The sequence below is a fragment of the Dipteris shenzhenensis genome, chromosome 32 (assembly GCF_047967505.1).
Source record: "Dipteris shenzhenensis isolate YYH24624 ecotype China chromosome 32, Dip_SZ_1.0, whole genome shotgun sequence".
NCBI classification, from domain to species: Eukaryota; Viridiplantae; Streptophyta; class Polypodiopsida; order Gleicheniales; family Dipteridaceae; genus Dipteris; species Dipteris shenzhenensis.
The window spans coordinates 19,124,028-19,144,409 of record NC_141627.1 but is presented as its reverse complement, the minus strand read 5'-3'; the positions used below and the strand labels follow the sequence as shown (position 1 = coordinate 19,144,409).

General features: G+C 43.7%; 2 protein-coding genes across 2 annotated transcripts in view; one reads left to right on the top strand and one right to left on the bottom strand.

Moving 5' to 3' along the window:
• Window positions 1-219: 219 nt before the first annotated feature.
• The window catches only part of LOC147880412 (ankyrin repeat domain-containing protein, chloroplastic-like), a 39,547-nt gene continuing 19,384 nt past the window's right edge, over window positions 220-20,382 (bottom strand). The window contains exons 6-8 of the mRNA XM_087370720.1: window positions 1,070-1,168; window positions 860-958; window positions 220-681 (exon numbers count right to left, since the gene is read on the bottom strand). Of these exons, the coding sequence (XP_087226846.1) occupies window positions 541-681; window positions 860-958; window positions 1,070-1,168 (339 nt within the window). The 3' untranslated portion in view covers window positions 220-540. The remainder of the gene's footprint in view (window positions 682-859; window positions 959-1,069; window positions 1,169-20,382) is intronic.
• On the top strand, window positions 9,711-10,873 carry LOC147880413 (uncharacterized). The gene is made up of 3 exons (XM_087370721.1): window positions 9,711-10,064; window positions 10,195-10,356; window positions 10,445-10,873. The coding sequence occupies exons 1-3, from the start codon at window positions 9,774-9,776 to the stop codon at window positions 10,871-10,873; spliced, it is 882 nt and encodes a 293-aa protein (XP_087226847.1). The 5' UTR covers window positions 9,711-9,773.

The following is a 20,382-nucleotide window of genomic DNA, read 5'->3' as shown; positions in this document are numbered from 1 at the left end:
TAAATAATGGCACTCTTTTCAGCTCTTCCAGATACTGTTGATCTGCAAACTCACGACAAGCAAACAAAATACATAAAGGCATTTAGGAGCAGGGTGTATGTGCACGAGCGAAACTAGTTTAAATCCATGACCATGTACAGGTATAGCAGAATCACCATAAAGCTACAACCAAGACAATGAACCTGTGATATTTATATCAGAAAACTTATCATAGGCCAAACTCAATATCAAGAATTGAATTGTTTGTTTCATGGAAACACCAAACCTACCTTCAGTTACCCAAGTTACAGATACATGCATATAGGATATCCTCCCCATCACATATGCTTAACATTGTTTTGTCCTACAACTCATCCTCAGATTCATATGCATAGAATGTGCAAATCCAGGTGTTTGTAGAGACAAAAGAAATAGATCTAGGCAAATTTTCATAGCATTCCACTGAAACCAGTGCAGATTTCTGCTCCGTTGGAAATGCTTGGTATCATCATTCAGACCCCATTTCAAACCCTTGAAGTTGTAAACTCTAAAAATTGCATTCTATATATGTGTTGTCTCAACATCATCAAACATGGCACATGACAGGTCAACTTTTGGCAGCTTCTTCAGGGATTTAGCTATTGCATGTGCATTGAAGTTCTTTCCTAATGCGAGACAAATGTCAAGAGGTGTGAGCCCATCCTGCACACATGCACCCACATGTCAAATTTTAATTTTGTTATGTCCACTTCAGTATTATCACAAATAGATTCAGCTGTAGCACATTATCAAGAAAAGCAAATAATAAAGAAATGGGTAGGTTTGGGCTAAATCAGAAAAGTGCCATGACGTCTGCAAAAGATTTCTTCAACTAGCCAACCTTGTTTTTCAAAAACTTATTTGCCCCGCTGACAAGCAAGTGCCTCACTACATCGTCCTTTCCACTCAAAACAGCAACATGCAGAGGAGTCCATCCATCCTGCAAACATTCATCAAGCAGCAAATGAGGCAGTTAGCTCTTAGCCACAAGCGGTCCCTTGAAGCAAACTCTGTACAAAGAAGAATTTGATACTGCAATAGAACATCTCACCTCATCAGCGTGGTTCACATCAACTCCACGTTTCACAAATAGCCTCACTAAATTCAAAGAGCCAGTTTGGGCACCATAGTGTAGCAACGTGGCACCATTCTGATAATAAGAGCATTTTGGAAGTAATGTCACAAACAGTAAAAGGAAATGTAATGTTACTATCAAAATGTACCTTCATAAGACTAGAATATATCCAATCATACAAACAAGTAAAAGAACAAAGGCAAAAAGGAAAAAAGGAGTTTGCAAGCAGAGCTGTGCTTATGTTCTCATCAACACCCAAGCAACCATCTGTGTTTTGAAAGATTCTGGAATCTCAAGTATTGAGAATCACAACCCTAACAACCAAAACTTCAACAGCGAAAAAAAAACAGAAAATAAAAATAGAGATGAGAATGAGAGAGAGACAGAGAGAGACACAGAGAAGAAGAAGAAGAAGAAGAATATATTATCGTCCTCTGAAGACCAAAACCGGCCTATGGGACCTGGGCAATACAATATCACAAGTACATGAAAGCTCCTCCCGAAGATGGGAGGGTGGAAAGAGAAACCACCTTCTAGGATTCAGGTGGATTCCTATGCTTGAAGAGCTTATACACAAATGTTCCTAAAGCTGAAGGTGACCCTTTATGCAGCAAATCAGCCAGTTTGTTATGTCCCTCAAGGAGGTGATTGAACTCTTCCCTAATGTGTGCATAGTGAGGGCATATCATTACCATGTGTTCTTCTGTTTCAACCATACCTTGATCACATAGTTGGCATATTCTACTCTCCCTTGGCATCTTTTTCCATCCGCTTGAGACCGTTCAGGATCAATGGGACACTGAGGGACACTATTAACTAATAGTGGTCTTTTACATCCAGTGAAAAGAAATCTTTACAAAGCTTGCTATGTTGTTAGTCTTTGCTTAGCTACCCTGTGTGCTAGCCTGAGGACTAACCAAAATAAGAAAGAGAAATGAGAGAGAGAGAGAGAGAGTTTATTAACATCTATGAAAGACCAAAGGATCTATGACACTGAAAGGAAACCAGATACAATGAAACCTGAGGGCCGCTAAAATAGGCACCCCTACCAAAGTCTGATGCCTATGATGAGAAATAAAAATAGCACATCGTGCTATTGCTGCAAGAGAACTCCACAGTGGGAGAGCAAACAGCAAAAAGAAATAGCCACATGGATCTCAAGGATAATTAGTTGCCCCCTTTTTGTAGATCCCTCCTCTAGGCAGCAAGCAATGCTTTCTCTAGGTAATCTTCAAATCTCTGTTCTTTGTGACAGATAGAAGAACTTAGAACTGTGACATTGCTATCCAAAAACCAGCAAACTGAAAATACCTTCCTTGTCCAAATGACCAATGGATTTCAAGGAGCAAACTGCAAATACCTTTCTTGTCGAAATGACAGATGGATTTCGAGGATCATTGTGTAGGATCGTAGAGAAGAGAGAGAGAGTACAGGTACAAAAGAGTCGAAGTAGAACAGCCGTCACGTCAAAAAAATCTTAGATAGTCAAAAACATACGAGTACAAAGTACTTGTACCTAGACCTAGGACTAAGTGTCCTAGGTGTCACATAGGACTAAGTGTCCTATGTGGCCTAAAAGGCACTAACACTATAAGTGCCTACACTTATGCCTACAAGGCACATACCATGGCCTATAGGGCATCACTAGAACCAACAGAAGATGGCCTACAAACCCCCCTCCATGGGATGGGCTGAAGTACTCTAGAAACGTCTCAGAATACCTGGTAGTTTCTGGTCATGGTGGCACATGTTCATCCAAAAGGATATAGCCACCTATGAATGTACAAGGAATGTCAGATCATGTAACAAAGGGAACCAAGTGTAAAGCCTCTCGGAAGACTTCGAACTTGGGACGAGGAAGTGCCTTGGTAAACATATCTGCGATGTTGTCCTCTGTGGGAAGATAGGACAACTCTATGTCTCCTGTTGACAACCGCTCCCAAACATAATGATAGTGGTACGCGCATGAAACACTGGGTTACGCGCAATGGCCAAAGCACTCTGGCTGTCAGTGTAGACAATAGTGGAGGATGTCTGGCAAATACCAAGATCTGTAAGTAACTATCGAAGCCAAACACACTCTACTGTAGCGGTGAAAGCTGCCCTGTACTCAGCCTCACAGCTAGACGTGGCAACTGTTGGTTGCTTCTTGTTGAGCCAAGAGATACATGAATTTCCAAGCAAAAAAAAATTACCATTATGTGACACTCTGGTGTCGGAACATCTTGCCCAGTCACTATCCGTGTAAGCATGCATGGTAAGTGAACCCTAATCACCATAGAAGAGGGCTAAATCCTGAGTGCCTCTAAGATATCTGAAGACTCTCTTCACTGCCTGCCAATGCTGTGAGCTAGGCATGTGCATGAATCTGCTGAGCTAAGATACTGCATACTACTGCAAGTCAGGTCTGGTGTGACATAAATAAATAAGGCATCCAACAGCCTGCTGATAAAGAGTGATATCACATGGTGGGCTCCCATCATGAGCTGAGAATTGAAGCTAGCGTCCACTGGAGTAGATATTGGCTTGCAATCCTCAAACTGAAAACGATAAAGGAGCTGTCCAATATACTTGGACTGAGACATCATGATACCCCCCTCAACATGAGCAAACTAAATGCCCAAATAATAATGGAGCCGTCCCATGTCTGCTGACATGTCAAAAATCTGCTGCAAATCAGCCTTGAAAGCTGCAATTTGCTGAGTATCTGGGCCCGTGATGAGCATATCATTCACATAAAATCAGCACTAAAAAATCAGATCCACTCCCACGGACATAAAGAGTGGGTTCTGTGGAACTATTCTGAAAACCAAGGGATAGTAAGTGTGCATGAATTTTGGCATACCATGCCCTGGGTGCCTGCTTCAAACCATAAAGGGCTTTTCTAAGCCGGCATACCTTATTTTCAAAATTAACAACCTCAAAGCCAGGAGGTTGTGTGACATAGACTTCTTCCTGCAGATCCCCATGAAGAAAAGCGGTCTTGATGTCAAGTTGGTGCACTTGCCAATGATGATGGGCTGCAATGGCAATGACACATCGAATGGTAGTAATCCTGGATGTGGGAGCAAACGTCTCCTCAAAGTCAATGCCTTGTTGTTGGGCATACCCTTTTGCAACAAGACGGGCTTTGTATCGATCTATGCTGCCATCAGATTTCCTTTTTAATTTGTAGACCCACCGCGTTCCAATGGCATGCTTGCCAGGTGGGAGATCTACTAATTCCCATGTGTCATTTTTGGCAATAGATTGCAACTCAGCTTTCATTGCATCCATCCACTCTTTGCTGTCAAAAGCATCTTTATGGCACAAAGGCTCTTCATTGCAAGCTGTAGCAAGGAGTGCAAACTCAAGAAAGTGACCATGCTGTCCATTCCCTGATCTTGTCCGGGCAGCAAAAGGCTGATCTTGTTTGCTGTCCCTCAATGTATCAAGAAGCCATCTGGGAACTTGCCTTTGCTATCTATTGACAACTCTTTCTTCAATGACTGCATCATGAGTAGTGGGATCATTTTGTGCCGGAAGAGAAACCTGCAAATCAGCATGAGGTTGAGGCTGATTATTGCTTAGTGGAGGGCCTGCAGGAGGCTCATGTTGCTACTCAAAATCCTCTTCTGATGATGGCATAGGTAACCAAGATTCAAAGGCATCAAACATGTCAACATCTGGCTTTGCTTTGCAGTCCACAAGAGGAGAAGCTGAATGTTCAGCAAAGATCACATCTCTACTGACAATAATCTTCCTAGTATTTGGTTGATATAACCGATACCCTCTGCTCTCCTGGCTGTAACCAATAAATATGCATTTGATTGCCTTGTCATCAAGCTTATGTCTCAGCTGAGATGGTACATGAACATATGCAAGAGACCCAAAAACTCTCATGTGTGAAAGTGAAGGCTTCCTGCCTTTCCATGCTTCGTAAGGTGTAATAGTCTTCAATGCCCGTGTAGGTGATCTATTCAGCACATAGTTGGCACACATTACTGCATCAAGCCAAAATTTATTGGGCAAAGACTTGACCTTAAGCATGAATCTGGCCATCTCCATTGTGGACCTGTTTTTCCTTTCAGAAACAGGATTCTGCTGAGGAGTGTATGAGTGAATAATGCCCCGTGAGGACAGAAATGCATCAAACTCCTTTGACATATACTCACCCCCCCATCTGTGTTGAGGGTGACAAGCTTGCTTCCTGATTCATTCTCAACCATATTCAGCCATCTCTGAAAGCATAAGAAAACTTCAGATTTGGCCTTTAAAGGATATACCCAGCAATACCTTGTGAAATCATCAATGAGAGTCATGAAATACTTGTATCCTCCAATGGCATTTGTCCTCATTGGGCCACAGACATCACTGTGTACTAGCTGCAATTTCCTTTGTGAGAGTTTTGGACAATTCTTTTGAAAAGGAAATCGATGCATTTTACCCAAAAGACAACCCTCACACACGTTTGGAAATTGTGTGAATCTGAGATACATCATTTGCCATCTGCTGTGAATGTAGCTTTGCAAGAGCTCTATAATTGAGATGGCCCATTCTCTCATGCCAAAGATGAGTTTCAGCAAGTTGTGAATCTGAAATAGCCAATGCTTCAATAGAAAGTGCAGTTGGATGATGATCAAGGTGATAAAGCCCTTTTTGCAAAGTGCCAGTGAGAACTATGGCATTGTCATCACGAAGATCATATACTAGGCATCTGTAGCCATCAAAAATTACTCTGAAACCTGAAGTAGCAATTGCTGAAATTGAAATCAAGTTGACTTCAATGCCAGGCACAAAAAGAACATTTGTCAGAGTGACAGGATGGCTGGAAATGGACGTGAGCTGCACCTCTCCAACTCCTTTTACAGCATATGAAGCATTATTAGCACATGTAACAGTCCCCCCTGAGGTGCATCAGCTAGAGAATGAAACAACTGTCTGCAAGATGTGACATGCTTGGAAGCACCACTATCAAAGTACCAGGACTGAGCATCATTAGCAGTAAAGAGTGCATCAGCTTTGGAGGGATCAAATGAGCAATGGACAGCCCATGCCCAATCATCCTGAAGAGCATGTGCGTGTGAAGCATCTGCTGGCTCATGGGATTCAATAGCATGTGAGGCATTAACTGTCAATCCTGCTTTCTTTTTCTCCGAAGCAATGCGCTTCCTGCATTCTGAAATGTCATGTCCAGGCTTGCGACAATAGTTGCATCTTTTCTTCTTTGGCTTATCTGCTGTATTTTAAGATGCATGGGAGGAATTGCAGCTGCTATGCACAGATTTTGGCTTGCCCATAGGCTTGGAAGCCTTGCCTCTTCCTGTCTGCTGTGAAGCAAATGCATAATCAGGAATAATGGCTTGTCTGTTAGCTCTACTTTGCTCTTCCTGCAAAAGCAAAGTAACTAGCTGATCAAAAGAATAGTGGTCTGGATTACCCATGGCCACTGCCTTCTCAAATATGCAACACGAGCTTCATTGCGAATCTGATAGAGACAAGCCAATTTATCCCAAGCATCCTTTGCTGTCTTGCAAGACCGGATGTGTGGAATAATGATTCTCTTGCATGATAAAGCAATGCATGAATGTGCATTTGCATCTCTTGCATCCCATCTTGACTGTTCTTGAGTTGAAAGAGTAGCAGCAGGAGTGCTTCAGGAAGAGGCATCAGGAGGAGTACCCCCTGCAGAAGGACCAGCAGTAGAGGCAACCACTGTAGCATTGGCTAGCCTCAGATCAGCTCCAGAAACAATATTCCACAAATGCTTTGCAACAAGAATATGTTTCATGAGATAAGACCACATCGGATAGTTGGTGCCATCCAACTTATCATCTTCACAAAGAACTCCAAATAAATCTTCATTGTTCCCAGCCATAGCAAATGTGATACCCTGAAAAAGACCTGAAAACCCAAAAGCCTCAAGGCTATCACTGCAAAAAGCTGGCTGTCCCAAAAAATGACAGCAAATATCTACAAATTTCAGACCCAAATCAAAGGGCAAATGCAGATCTGACCCAAATGTGACTGTGACAGGCAATGTTCACTGCAAAAAACAGCAAATTTGGCAAAAGCCCCAAATTTATTGAGGGCAAATAGGCCAAAAAGAGGGCAAATGCAGAAAAGCCCCAAATTTTGCTGAGATTTTGCAAATGTGACCCAATTTATTGCAATCTGACTCAATGTCCTGCAAAAGTGACTCAATGTTCTGTAAAATGACTCAATGTCCTGCAAATGTGACTCAATGTACTGCAATGAAAAAGAAATTGCAGACCAAATCCCGAATCTCTAGTGTTCTTGCAAGAGGTTGCAACTAGAGGAGATGAAAGGTATTGAAAGCCCCAAATTTTTGCCAATGTCCTGCAAGAGACTTCACACGTGCAACACCTATACGGAGGTCTCGAGAGAAGTACTAGCTGTACGGACAGCTCAAGTACGGTGTACGGCTGTACGATCCCCTCAAGTACGGCAGTACGTTGTACGGGGATCTGAAGTACTACAGTTGTACGGAGGCTCCCATGCGCAGGTACGGCGATGTACGTGTACGATGACGCAGATGTACGGCGATGCAGATGTACGACGACGCGTAGGTACGATGATGCAGACGTACGACGACGCGCAAGTACGGCGATGTACGTGTGCAGGATCTGTACGTCTGCTCACGTACGGGCTGTACGGCGCAGGTACTCGAAAAAGCTGCAGCAGCTAGAGATGTGTCGACCAGCAGGGCAGCAAATTCCCAATGAGCAATGGAGGACTCGGGGCTGAGGAGAGCTGGAAGACAAGAGCAAAACCTACTCTGATACCACTGTAGGATCGTAGAGAAGAGAGAGAGAGTACAGGTACAAAAGAGTTGAAGTAGAACAGCCGTCACGTCAAAAAAATCTTAGATAGTCAAAAACATACAAGTACAAAGTACTTGTACCTAGACCTAGGACTAAGTGTCCTAAGGTGTCACATAGGACTAAGTGTCCTTTGTGGCCTAAAAGGCACTAACACTATAAGTGCCTACACTTATGCCTACAGGGCACATACCATGGCCTATAGGGCATCACTAGAACCAACAGAAGATGGCCTACACATTGCTCCCTCCTTCTTGTAGATCCATCCTATAGGCAGCAAGCAATGCTTGCTATAGGTAGTCTTCTTTGGCTGCTATGGATCAGCCCCTCAAGCTCTGAGAAGTGCAGTAGAACTGACCAGAAAAGGCGAAAGAAAACCAAACCAAGCACAAACTGAGCGAGATTGCAAGGGATCTCGGGACAAACCCCCTGAGCTTCTGGGGGAAACCTCCACTGTGCACAAGTGAGGCTCCACTAAGATGAACAACAAGTGAGGAGGGGGGGGCTATATATATAGGCAGTCCCCCCCCCCCCTCTTAGTCGGTTGGCACAGCAGGCCAACCCCTTGCTCTGGATGGACCGACTAACAAACTCTAGAAGGATGACTCCTACCCTATATAGGCCACCCTAATCTCCCATGTGACTGACCCCCTGCCACAAATAGGCCGACAGGCATCCTAGGTGGCCGACGCCACCACTGCCTATAAAAGGCCTCCAAGGGGCGGGTCTGCAGCTCCATAAGGTGGCCACACAGGCCCCCCCCATAGACCTCACTGAGGCTGCCACGTGGGAACAAGCAGGCCCAACAGCCACACAATCCCCGTATTGAAGCTCCCAAGTGGGGCCACCACATAAGCAAATCTGCCCACAACCTACTCTACACTATCCTCACAAGGGGCGGACACACCCAAAACAAAGGCCCTCTCACTCATGAACTAACCTGTACATCAAGAGATGCTGACCTCCAACACCCCCTCTCAGCTCCTGGATGTAACATTATCTACAAGGAGCTGGGTGTGCCACTAGAACAATTGGAGGGAAGCGTGGAGGAAAGCAACACACCGCAATGAAGATGGGTCAGGCATCTGGAAGCTGAATTCGTATCCACATGTGTCGTGCGTGCTCCTCTCTCCAAACCACATATATGAGTGGTCTCAGGTGTGATCTGAAAAGAACCGCCACTCCTCGGAACCTCGTACTCCGCTCTCTCTCTTCAATTCCCTCCTGTGAGCTGACTCCCATGTGTATCCTGTTACTGTGGGCAGTCCTCTCTTTGGGCTCTCGTGTGTCTTGGTGTAGAAGATCATATCTCTATCATTATGTGTCTCCAAGAAGCCTCCTAGGTCAGACCATCGTTGCCATTACAATTCCATACTGCTATTTTCAGTCCGACGTGTGCACCCATCCCATGAGAACGACACCGTCATAATTCTCCCTCTTCCTTCTCTTCCTTATCTTCTTTGTCTCCTCTATCTCAGATGACCACCCTACCATCCCTGTATGCAGCCCATTTCCATGCTTCCCTCGCTGCCATTACTCGTACCATACCTTCCCTTCGGTGATCCTGCTGTAGAAGTGTGAGGCCGTCATCCAGGTAGATCTCGGTTCCCTTCAAAGTCGCTCTCGTGCTCATGAGGGTCTTTTTGTACATGGCTATACGGAACTTCAGCACTAGTGGCTTTGTAAGTGCCTCGGGCTTGCCCATCCTCTATGCTATCTCGCAAGTAAGATTGATCCCCATTTTGGTGAACAGTATCTAGACTCTAACTTATCGTTATGCTTTGGATATTAGTGATATCTTGGATACCACACCAAAGCGGGATGATATCCTCTTTCATGTCAACAAGAGGTGGAAGTGGATGAAACGACCCATCCATGGTTTTGCTGCCCTCATGCATCCCGCTTTCAAGGCCCCCTCTCTCTTTACGGACTCGGAGTTGGCCTCTGATAAAGATGCATATCTTCCTAAATCCTTGCATGAGAACAAGCATGGTGCATTTCTTCAAGAACTTATTAACTACAACGACCAAAGGGGAACCGCATTTGCTTCCACCGTGTGTTGGAAGAGGGACTCCTTAGTCAAAAAACCTCTTTTCTGGTGGGAGTCTTTTGGGTACCAATTGCCCCATCTACAAAAAGTAGCTATGAGGGTCTTGCACTGGTAATTAGAAATCTAAAGCTAGAACACGTTACACTCTAATATTTAAATTCATACCTCTAGGCTCTTCAATCTTGAAATCGTTTACTTAACATTAATGTTTGAATCTTAATGTACATTAGGATTGCTCCTTTGGTGCATGTGAGAGGAATTGGTCTGCCTACTCTCTCATTCACACAAAGATACACAACAAGCTTAGCACAAAACAATTGGAGCGGCTTATTTATTGTCGCTCTAACTTACGTATGTTGCGCAATATGCATGAGATGCCTATGGCTAGACAGGTAGACTTTTCAACTTCCTATATTGTAAAATCATATTTGCTTTCCATACTAGGAAGTTCTAACTACAGTGCACACATCAAATTTTCAGGTAAATGTGGATGAGTGCAAGCTATCGGCAGATAAGCTTAAAAGTGTTACCAGAGAGCATGATCCAAAGCAGGACCAGATTTTCAGGGACCTCTACTTGGAGCTGGAGGAGATAGATCGACGAGTGTCACACACTCGCATTGGGAGAAGGATCACCACTCCAGTTGGTGGCACTCGTGGTAGCAGAGCATCCACAACCCGTATCAGGACATCCGTGACATCAACTCCCCGAACCTATGTGAGGCGTGGCTCCGAGAGCATATCAACCACATCCGTTGCTGAGGACACCCCTGTGGCTAGAGAGCCGGAGTATGATAAGGAGGGAAATGTTCTTAGTGAGGGTGACTATGGTGAGGGGTCTCATGGATCCTCATCATCCTCTAGTGAGAGTGATCATAGTCTTGGATTTGACAGTGATGGGAGTACCTAGAGGCTAGGACCTAGGGCCTAGGCCCTAGGCTCTTGCCTGTAGTAGTAAAGTTTTTCATAAAACTTTTTCCATCTATATTAGACCTTGGTCCCCCTTTTTGTACTCACTACTTGTAGGATCCCGTAGGATAGAATAGATGCATCTTGCAAGAGGTGTGAGAGCACAATGAAAGAAAGATGGAAGATCTCTATTTTGATTGTGAGAGAGAGGACTCTCTCTTATAGGAAAGGGGAGAAGGTAATACCTTCCCTACATAGTGGCAATCAGCCCCTACATCAGTGGGAATCAATCCCTACATCAGTGGGATTGCCTTTGTCTTACATCATCACTTAGGTCACACACTAGACACATCCACTAGACACATCATAGCACTTGATGTGCCTTTACAACACACACAAACACACATGTGACTCCCCTAGATGCACACATGCACCATAGAGCAAGCCCTTGATCATACTTACCCCAACAAACCCCCCTCAAGGGATTGCCTCTTGCAGTGTCAAGGATACATCTAGTCTCATAGTTTCTCATGCCATCTCATGGTGGTCAAGGATTAATCTATGGCTAGAATCTCATGCTAGGAAGGGTTCCCAAGGGTGTGAGGTTTACAGAAATGGGATAGTCAAAACACATATCACATGGTCTACATCATATGGTGACCAGAGGTGATTTACATATTCTTTTTGGAGTACTACTCCAGGCAGAGAACCTCAAAATTTTGACCAAGTGATGATAAACAAAGTGCCTAAAAAGCATAGTCTTCATCATGTGGAGACTCATCAAATGAAAGTAGATTGGCAGTTTCTGACTTTGTAGTTTCTTCCGTTTTGGCTTTACAATACTTCTCATGGTGATTGTTTTTGCCACAATGTTTGCATGGATTGATCTTGAAGCAATCTTTTGAGAGGTGATTTGTCTTCTGACAATGTTTGCAAGGTGAAAACTTGCCCCTTTGACTTTTTATGGCATAGGCTATGTCATTGCCTCTCTGGTAGGCTGTGTCATTGCCTCTCCGGAGTTCCATGTGCCTTTCTTCTTCTTGAAGAGCAGAAATAAGACCTTCAAGATTAGGATTAGGAAGATTTTTCAAAGTGGTAACAACATGATCATAATCTTCAGGCATACTTTTGAGCAATACTGCCATTGCATCATCTGTAGTGATTGGAGAGTTGATAGAAGCAAGTTGAGTCATGAGACTCCGCATGTAATTGACATGGGCAGCCAAGGGAGTGCCACTAACCATCTTCAATTCAAAGAAAGCAATCTTAAGTGACAATTTTGAGATGTGAGAGCTAGCACAAAAAATAATGTCAAGCTTCTGCCAAGCTTCAGAAGGAGACTCTAAATCAGAGATGTGATGAATATAGTCATCTCCTAAGCCAAGAGCAATGATGCCATAGGCTTTCTCCTCTCTAGCAGGATCTCTTGCCGGGCGTGTCGGAGCTGAAGATTCTCCAGCATTAGAGGCTATTGAAGAAGAAGTTGAAGCCGGTTTGACAAGCCCCCAGAGGTTTTCCCTCATCAATGCAAACTTAATCTTCATCTGCCATGTGTGAAAGCCTTTACCATTGAACTTATATATATTCAAGATGGTAGCCATGAGAGATTTAGAGTAGCAAAGACTTGCAACCAAATTCCATACTACAAAACATAATGGAAATGATGCTTTCACTTGCATGCTTCATAGAGGTGGCTAAATGAAAGCATTCCAAGCAAATCCAGGTGTAGCAACTTAAAGCAAAGCTGTAGCCATAGTTAAACTGAAGCTATTCAACACGTGAAAACATCAGAAATGCTAAAGTAGCATCTAATGTAGCATCAAACTCACAACATTGTCAAAACTGTCCAAAACAGAGACCAGAACTTGGAGGGTGCAATTCTCACAGCTCATAGCTCTATTCAAGTGGATTTTAATGCAGGAAGAAGGGCCTTCTACCAGCAAGGAGGGACGCAATGTTGCGTCAGGTCGCCATAGCCAAGCTTGAGAAGACCGACTGGTTTTTCGTCTGTTGCGCCTCCACTGTTGCGCCTCCATTCCTTGTCCAAATGAGCTCAGATTTTAGTAGCAGCTTGCCCTCAATGTCGTCCAGCACGGGCTCAGAGGAATTTGCAGATAGGTAGGTACAGAGGCGGAATTGCACGAAAGTTCGTCGAGGAGTGTGAGTGTTGGCATTGCGCATACAGATGAAATTTCCCTAAATGCTTGAAGCTGGAAGTTCGCTCATACGTGAGGAGTTTGCAGCTCAAAGGGTTTGAGCAATGGTCGTTTGTAGGCAGAGAACAGAGCTCTCAAAGATTTGGGGAAGAAGAAGGAAAATTGAGAAGATGAGAAACTAGTAGTTTATGCTAGAGAGAGCATCTAATGCTAGGCTAGGCTAGATCTAGAACCTAAAGCTCTGATACCATTTGTAGGATCCCGTAGGATAGAATAGATGCATCTTGCAAGAGGTGTGAGAGCACGATGAAAGAAAGATCGTAGATCTCTATTATGATTGTGAGAGAGAGGACTCTCTCTTATAGAAAAGGGGAGAAGGTAATACCTTCCCTACATAGTGGCAATCAGCCCCTACATCAGTGGGAATCAATCCCTACATCAGTGGGATTGCCTTTGTCTTACATCATCACTTAGGTCACACACACTAGACACATCATAGCACTTGATGTGCCTTTACAACACACACAAACACACATGTGACTCCCCTAGATGCACACATGCACCATAGAGCAAGCCCTTGATCATACTTACCCCAACACTACTTTATGTCACGAATCATGATATATCTTTGGTCCTTTTCAGTTTTGCAAATTGCACCTATGCAACATGTAGATTCTAGAATGTTTGTGTTTCAACTTTCAACAATCAAGTCATGGACATGTTTGTGTTTCAACTTACTCTAAAACTCTATTTTTTTTGTATCGAACGTACCATAGGACGTACACCTAAGATTTTTTAGTTTGTTTAGTACCGCACTAATATCGAACGGCACGCATCGAACGTGATCGTACATGTCAACCATGTTCCAGACTATCCATCTTCTCCATGAGGACTGTGCAAGTCTTATGGAAGCTGGTAAGGACATTTTCTGCAACCTTGTTGGGTGTCCCTAATGAGTAGGTTGCCATAGCAACATCTAGGGCCTGTTTTCCCCATTTATCTTCAACACAACCACATGTAGGCATTTTGCAAACTCACTGTTTGACCCTGTTTATTTGCAGAAGTATGATAGTGCAGAAACAGTGATATTCCTTAATCTTTTGCTGTCCTGAGTGACCTTCATGCATGCTGAAATGTATCCTTTGACTTCTCGTCTCTTGTCTTTGTTTTTCAATGTTGCATTGTATTCATGCGTGGTTGAAGCATCCTCCTCTCCGTTTTTTGATTCAAGATCTGAGTTTTCTTGATCTTCTTGGCTTCATGTAGGTCTGAGCTTGTGTGAACTGAGCTTCGAGTGGGGAGCGAGGATGCCTTTGTTGTGAAGATAGTGGGAGAGAGGGAAGGAGTCTCACTTGAGGCTTTCTCACAAGCACAATGGGGGAATACACACAAAGGTGGAGACTGAAAACAGTTTTCCTCTTCTTAGTTGTAAAAGCCAAAAGAACTCTTGTACAAAGAAATAGAAGAACCCTATATGTGGGTCTCAAACCAAACTCAACTAACTAAGGTGGCATACTAACTGAGCCACGAACTAGTGTAGATAAGGATAGCTGTCATCCAGCTATTATTCGTGGGCGGTGTACCAACCGCATCTCCAGCTAACAAGTCGGTGACATAAATACACAATGGTCACCCTGGCATATCGCGAGTGGAATCGCGAGTGGAGCTCGATATCTCAACACTCCCCCTCGAGCTCAATCCCAATTCCTGCACACCAAGCAGGTCTCTGAACTTGCGCAGCTTCTCTGCGCCCAATGCTTTCGTGAATATGTCAGCTACCTGATCCTCTGTGCTGACATAAACTAGATCAATAAAACCTAGTAAAACCTTCTCCCGCACATAGTGATAATGTACCTCAATGTGCTTTGTTCTAGCATGAAAGACTGGGTTCTTTGCCAAGTATATGCTGCTCATGTTGTCACAATAAATGACAACTGGCCCATCTGTAGACTGATGCATATCATAGAGTAGCTTATGCAACCAAGCTACCTCACATGCAGCCATTGCTGCACCCCTGTACTCAGCCTCTGTGCTCGACAAGGCAACTGTAGGCTGTTTCTTGCTGCTCCAAGTGACTGCAGCACTCCCAAAAAAGAACACATATAAACTGGTAGATCGTCTATCAGAACTACTACCAGCCCAATCAGCATCAGTGTATCCATGCAACTGTATCTGAACCCCAGCCTCATAAAATAGTTCATACTGCAATGTGGACTTCACATACCTGAGTATGCGTCTAGCTGCATCCAAATGCGGTTTCCTTGGAGCCTGCATAAACTGACTTACCAACCCAACAGCATAGCTCAAATCTGGCCTGGTAATAGTCATGTAAATCAAACTTCCTACTATGCGTCTGTACATAGTAGGGTCTTCCAGAAGCTCACCTGCATCTGCGCTCAACTTCACATTCTGCTCCAAAGGAACTGAAATAGGCTTATAGCCTGTCATCCCATATTTGGACAGCATGTCCAATCCATACTGCCTCTGCAAGAGCTGTATCCCACTTGGTGATCTAATCACCTCAATGCCCAAGAAATAATGCAGCTCTCCCAAATCCTTCATCTCAAACTTCTGCCTCAATAGCATTTTCACATGAAGGATATCTTCATCACTATCACCTGTGATGATCAAATCATCAACATAAATGACAAGCAGCATAATCCCTTTCTCTGTTTTTCTCACATAGAGTGAGAAATCTGCCTTGAAAATCTAAAAGCCAATAGTGACAAGATACTGTCCTATCTTGTCAGACCATGCTCTAGGTACTTGCTTCAAGCCATACAAGGCTTTCTTTAACCTGCAAACAAACTCAGGATGAATAGCATGAACATAACCTGCTGGCTGCTCCATAAAGACCTCTTCTTGCAAATCACCATGCAAGAAGGCATTCTTTACATCCATCTGATGTAAAGACCATCCCTTTGATGTGGCCATAGCAATGGCTGCTCTTACGGTTGCCATCCTTGCAACCGGGCTGAAAGTTTCTTCATAATCAATGCCATATGTCTGTGCATATCCCTTGACAACTAATCTTGCCTTGTATCTATTCACAGAATCATCTGCATTGTGCTTGATCTTATAAACCCACTTACAGCCAATTGCATTCTTGTCTTTAGGCAAAGGCACCAATTCCCATGTAGCATTTGCATCCAAGGCATCCATTTCTTCATCCATGGCTTTCTCCCATTTTTCATTTTCCATGGCTTGCTCAAAAGAAGTGGGTTCTGGTTCCTGTATCACTTTGACCATATAGGCATAGTGAATGGCTGTAAATCCATCATATTTCAGCCTATCCACAGGATACCTAACCCTGGTAGACCTGCGCAAAATAGGCTCACTTCCAGGTGCTCTCAAAACATCCCTGGTCTTCCTTACTCCAGGTGTAACAACAGAAGGAATACCCAACTCATCATCAATGCTCTGTTCTGAGCCACTGGATTCACCATCCACACAAGAGTGACCTGCATTCACATCAAACATGGGCTGATCTACCTTCTCTTTTCCTTTTCGTGATACCTGCATACCACTCTCTGCATTGCTTTGAGGAGATTCTCCTGATCTCAATCTGCCTGTCCATGGCGAAGTATGTGAACCACTGCTAGACGACACTGCAGGTCCACTGATATTTTGTGATTGCTGCTGTGAATTTTGTGTAGCATTACCATTTTGTGCATCTACATCAATCATCACATTTACTGGTTTATACCAGCTGCTCATCTCATCAAAAACAACATCTCTGCTCACTGTAAACTTACGAGTAGAAGGGTTATAGCATCTATACCCTTTCTGCTGCAAAGAATAACCAATAAAGACGCACTTCTCAGCTTTTGGATCCAACTTGGACCTCAACTCATCTGGCACATGGACATAGGCAATGCAACCAAAATTTTTCAAATGAGAAATATCTGGTTTCCTACCAGTATACATCTCCTCTGGCGTCATGCCATGTATTGCTGCAGTGGGAGTCATGTTCATTATATAAACTGCTGTAGCAACTGCTTCAGCCCAATAATAATCTGGTAGATCTTTTTCATTTAGCATAGCCCGAGATACCTCTCCAATATGCCTGTTTTTCCTTTCTGCAATTCCATTTTGCTGTGGGGTATGACTGCATGAATATTGCTGCTTTATACCATGCTCCTGCAAGAACCTTGCAAACTCATTTGAGAGGTACTCTCCCTCTCCATCTGACCTTAGGCATTTTATTTGCAGGCCTGTTTCTTTTTCAACCATAGCTTTGAAAGCTTGGAAGTGCCCAAACACTTCACTTTTCTTTTTCATAAAATACACCCAAAGTTTTCTGCTGAAGTCATCAATAAATGTGACAAAATAGTGACAGCCACCAATAGATGCAGCTTTAGTAGTCCACACATCAGAGTGGATTAATTCCAATGGCTTTTTACTGTTAGGTTGAACATGCCTAGGAAAAGGTTTCCTTGCCTGTTTCCCAAATTGACAGGCTTCACAAACCTTGTGCATTTCTGCAACCTTGAATTTAGGCAATCCTGCAACAATATTTTGGGCTTGCATTGATTTAAGTCGTATATTAACATAACCAATGCGTTTGTGCCAGATATCAATATCTGCAACTACACCGGTCCCATGTGCAAACATTGCTGCACTCAATTCAGGCATGTCCGCATCCAACGTAAACATCCTGCCCTTCTTCTTTCCTTTTGCTATCAAGCGACCATTATTTTTCATATCCTCAACAAAGCATCCATGAGGATTAAATCTGACCTGCAAGCCCTGCTCAACCATCTGACCAACAGAAACCAGATTCTTGGTGATGTTCGGGACATGAAATACATCAGACAAGTATTTCTTTTTCCCATCCTGCATAGACAAAGGAATTTTGCCAATCTGCACAATAGGATGTGCAGTATCATCACCAGTCTCCACAAATCCTGGTTTTTTCATTTTCCTTGCATCCTGCATCCATTCAGCATGACCTGTCATGTGGTTTGACGCACCTGAGTCAACATACCACACATCATTGCTTTCTTCTGCACTTGTCACAGAATTTGTCATATGCTGCACCATAAACAAATGCTCATTTCTGTCATCACCCTGTCTACTAGAGGATGCATAATTGCCTTGCTGCAATTTTCCATTCATAATGTCATTCTGCTTTTTGTAGCAGTCTTTAGCCATATGCCCCATTTAGTAGTAGCATTCAACACTGCTGTTTGCATTTTGGCTTGGCTCCCCCTGCCTCTAGAGTTACCACGTCCTCCTGCATAGGACTGGTTTTCTTGCATTTGCTGCATATTCTGATTTCTACCACGGCCTACAGATCGGCCTCTTCTACCTCTGCCTCTACCTCTGCCAGCATTTGAGTAGAAGACAGTTTCTTTTGAAGTTCCTGCTGAAGAAGATGCACCACCATTTCTCTGCTCTTCAGAAATTAGAAGAGCAATCAACTCCTCAAAATCAGGAAATTTTTCACGGACGGCAATGGATGTCCGGAACTGTGCATAATCCTTTCCTAGACCATTCAAGGTCACAGAAACTAAATCGTCATCATCCCCTGGCGACCCAATGGAAGCAAGTGCATCTGCAATTTTCTTCACCTTCATGTGGTAGTCATTGATGCTCATATTTTCTCTCTGCACTTGTGCAGCTCCTGCTTGAGTTGCATTTTCCTGGCTTGCGTATTTGTGCTGTACATTTTTGCCAAAGTATCCCATGCCTCCTCTGACGTACTTGCATCGACGTACTTGCATCCTGAATATGCACAATCATGGAGTCCGAAATACTGATAGACAGCCAGTACATAACTTTCCTGGCTCTCTCATGCTATCCTTTAAATGCCTGCATTTCCTGTTGATTGGGAACATTAGGAAGAACAGGTTCTTCTTCATTTCCTGTAATGAACTCCCAATAGCCTTTTCCCATAAGGAAATTCGTCAGGAAATTCGTCATTCTAAACTTCCATGCCTGGAAGTTGTTCTTGTCAAGCTTTTCAATGACAATCTGTGAAAGAAAATCAGATGCCATTTCAAAACACCGCAAAATATTCTGTCACTGCAAAAAACACAGCTTTTGCCTCACACGGACAGATCTGCAAAACTGACGAAAGTGGTATTTCACCACACAGTCACTTCCTAGTGACGATTTTGCATCGACAGGCAACAAGCATGAATCTGCAACTCCCAATATCTCTGCACACAGGCATACGATGCAATTTCTGCGGCAACTTTTCACAGACTAGCCGAGCAGTGGTCGCACAGCCAAAACAGGGCCTTTTTCTGAGTGCCTGCGAAGAACTTCCGCCTTCAAAACGGGCCCCGAGATAGCCTCGAATCAGAAAAATAAAGTCACTAAGGGCTTCGCCTACTCCCGTAGCATATACTGCGCTCTCGCCACACCGCGAAGGGCGTCTCAATCTGAGACAATGCACTCTTGCACTTCTGGCTGTGCTACCTGCAGAGATTTGCTCCCAAACTTGAAATAGGAAAGCAACACTGGTCCTCTTACCAAGACACCGTGAACTTGGTTTGCTTTCTTGAGCTCCTTACCACGAACAAGGCTCTGATACCATGTGAAGATAGTGGGAGAGAGAGAAGGAGTCTCACTTAAGGCTTTCTCACAAGCACAATGGGAGAATACACACAAAGGTGGAGGCTGAAAACAGTTTTCCTCTTCTTAGTTGTGAAAGCCAAAAGAACTCTTGTACAAAGAAATAGAAGAACCCTATATGTGGGTCTCAAACCAAACTCAACTAACTAAGGTGGCATACTAACTGAGCCACGAACTAGTGTAGATAAGGATAGCTGTCATCCACCTATTATTCATGGGCGGTGTACCAACCGCATCTCCAGCTAACAAGTCGGTGACATAAATACACAACGGTCACCCTGGCATATTGCGAGTGGAGCTCGATATCTCAACATTTGTGTGGTCTGGGTACTAGGCGAGGGCAGAGATGTATTGTGTACTTAAATGTGTACTCAAAAGATGAGGCAAAGCATAGGAAGCATCTAGCAATTGTGTTTGCAGAGCTCAGCAAGCATAGGCTGATTGTAAATGCAAAGAAAAGTGAATTCTTTATGCCTGAGATTCACTTTCTGGGGCACATTATCTCAAAGGATGGGGTGCGCATGGATCCCGCGAAGATTAAAGCAATTTGTAGCTGGCCACAGCTTCAGAATTTGCATGAAGTACGAAGCTTTTTGGGCTTATGCTCGTACTACAAGCGATTTATATGCCATTTTGCTGAAATTGCTTCACCACTCTATGCTATGCGGAAGAAGGGAGCATCCTTCGTGTGGGCTGAAAAACAAATTGCAGCATTGCTAAAAGAAAAGCTAACCACAGACCCAGTATTGATCTTACCAAATCTTCGGAAAGC

Coding starts and splice junctions, on each gene's coding strand:
- LOC147880413 (XM_087370721.1), top strand. CDS start 9,774: ATGAAACGACCCATCCATGGTTTTGCTGCCCTCATGCATCCCGCTTTC. Junction 10,065..10,194: donor TACAAAAAGTAGCTATGAGG/GTCTTGCACTGG, acceptor AATGTACATTAG/GATTGCTCCTTTGGTGCATG. Junction 10,357..10,444: donor AGATGCCTATGGCTAGACAG/GTAGACTTTTCA, acceptor TCAAATTTTCAG/GTAAATGTGGATGAGTGCAA.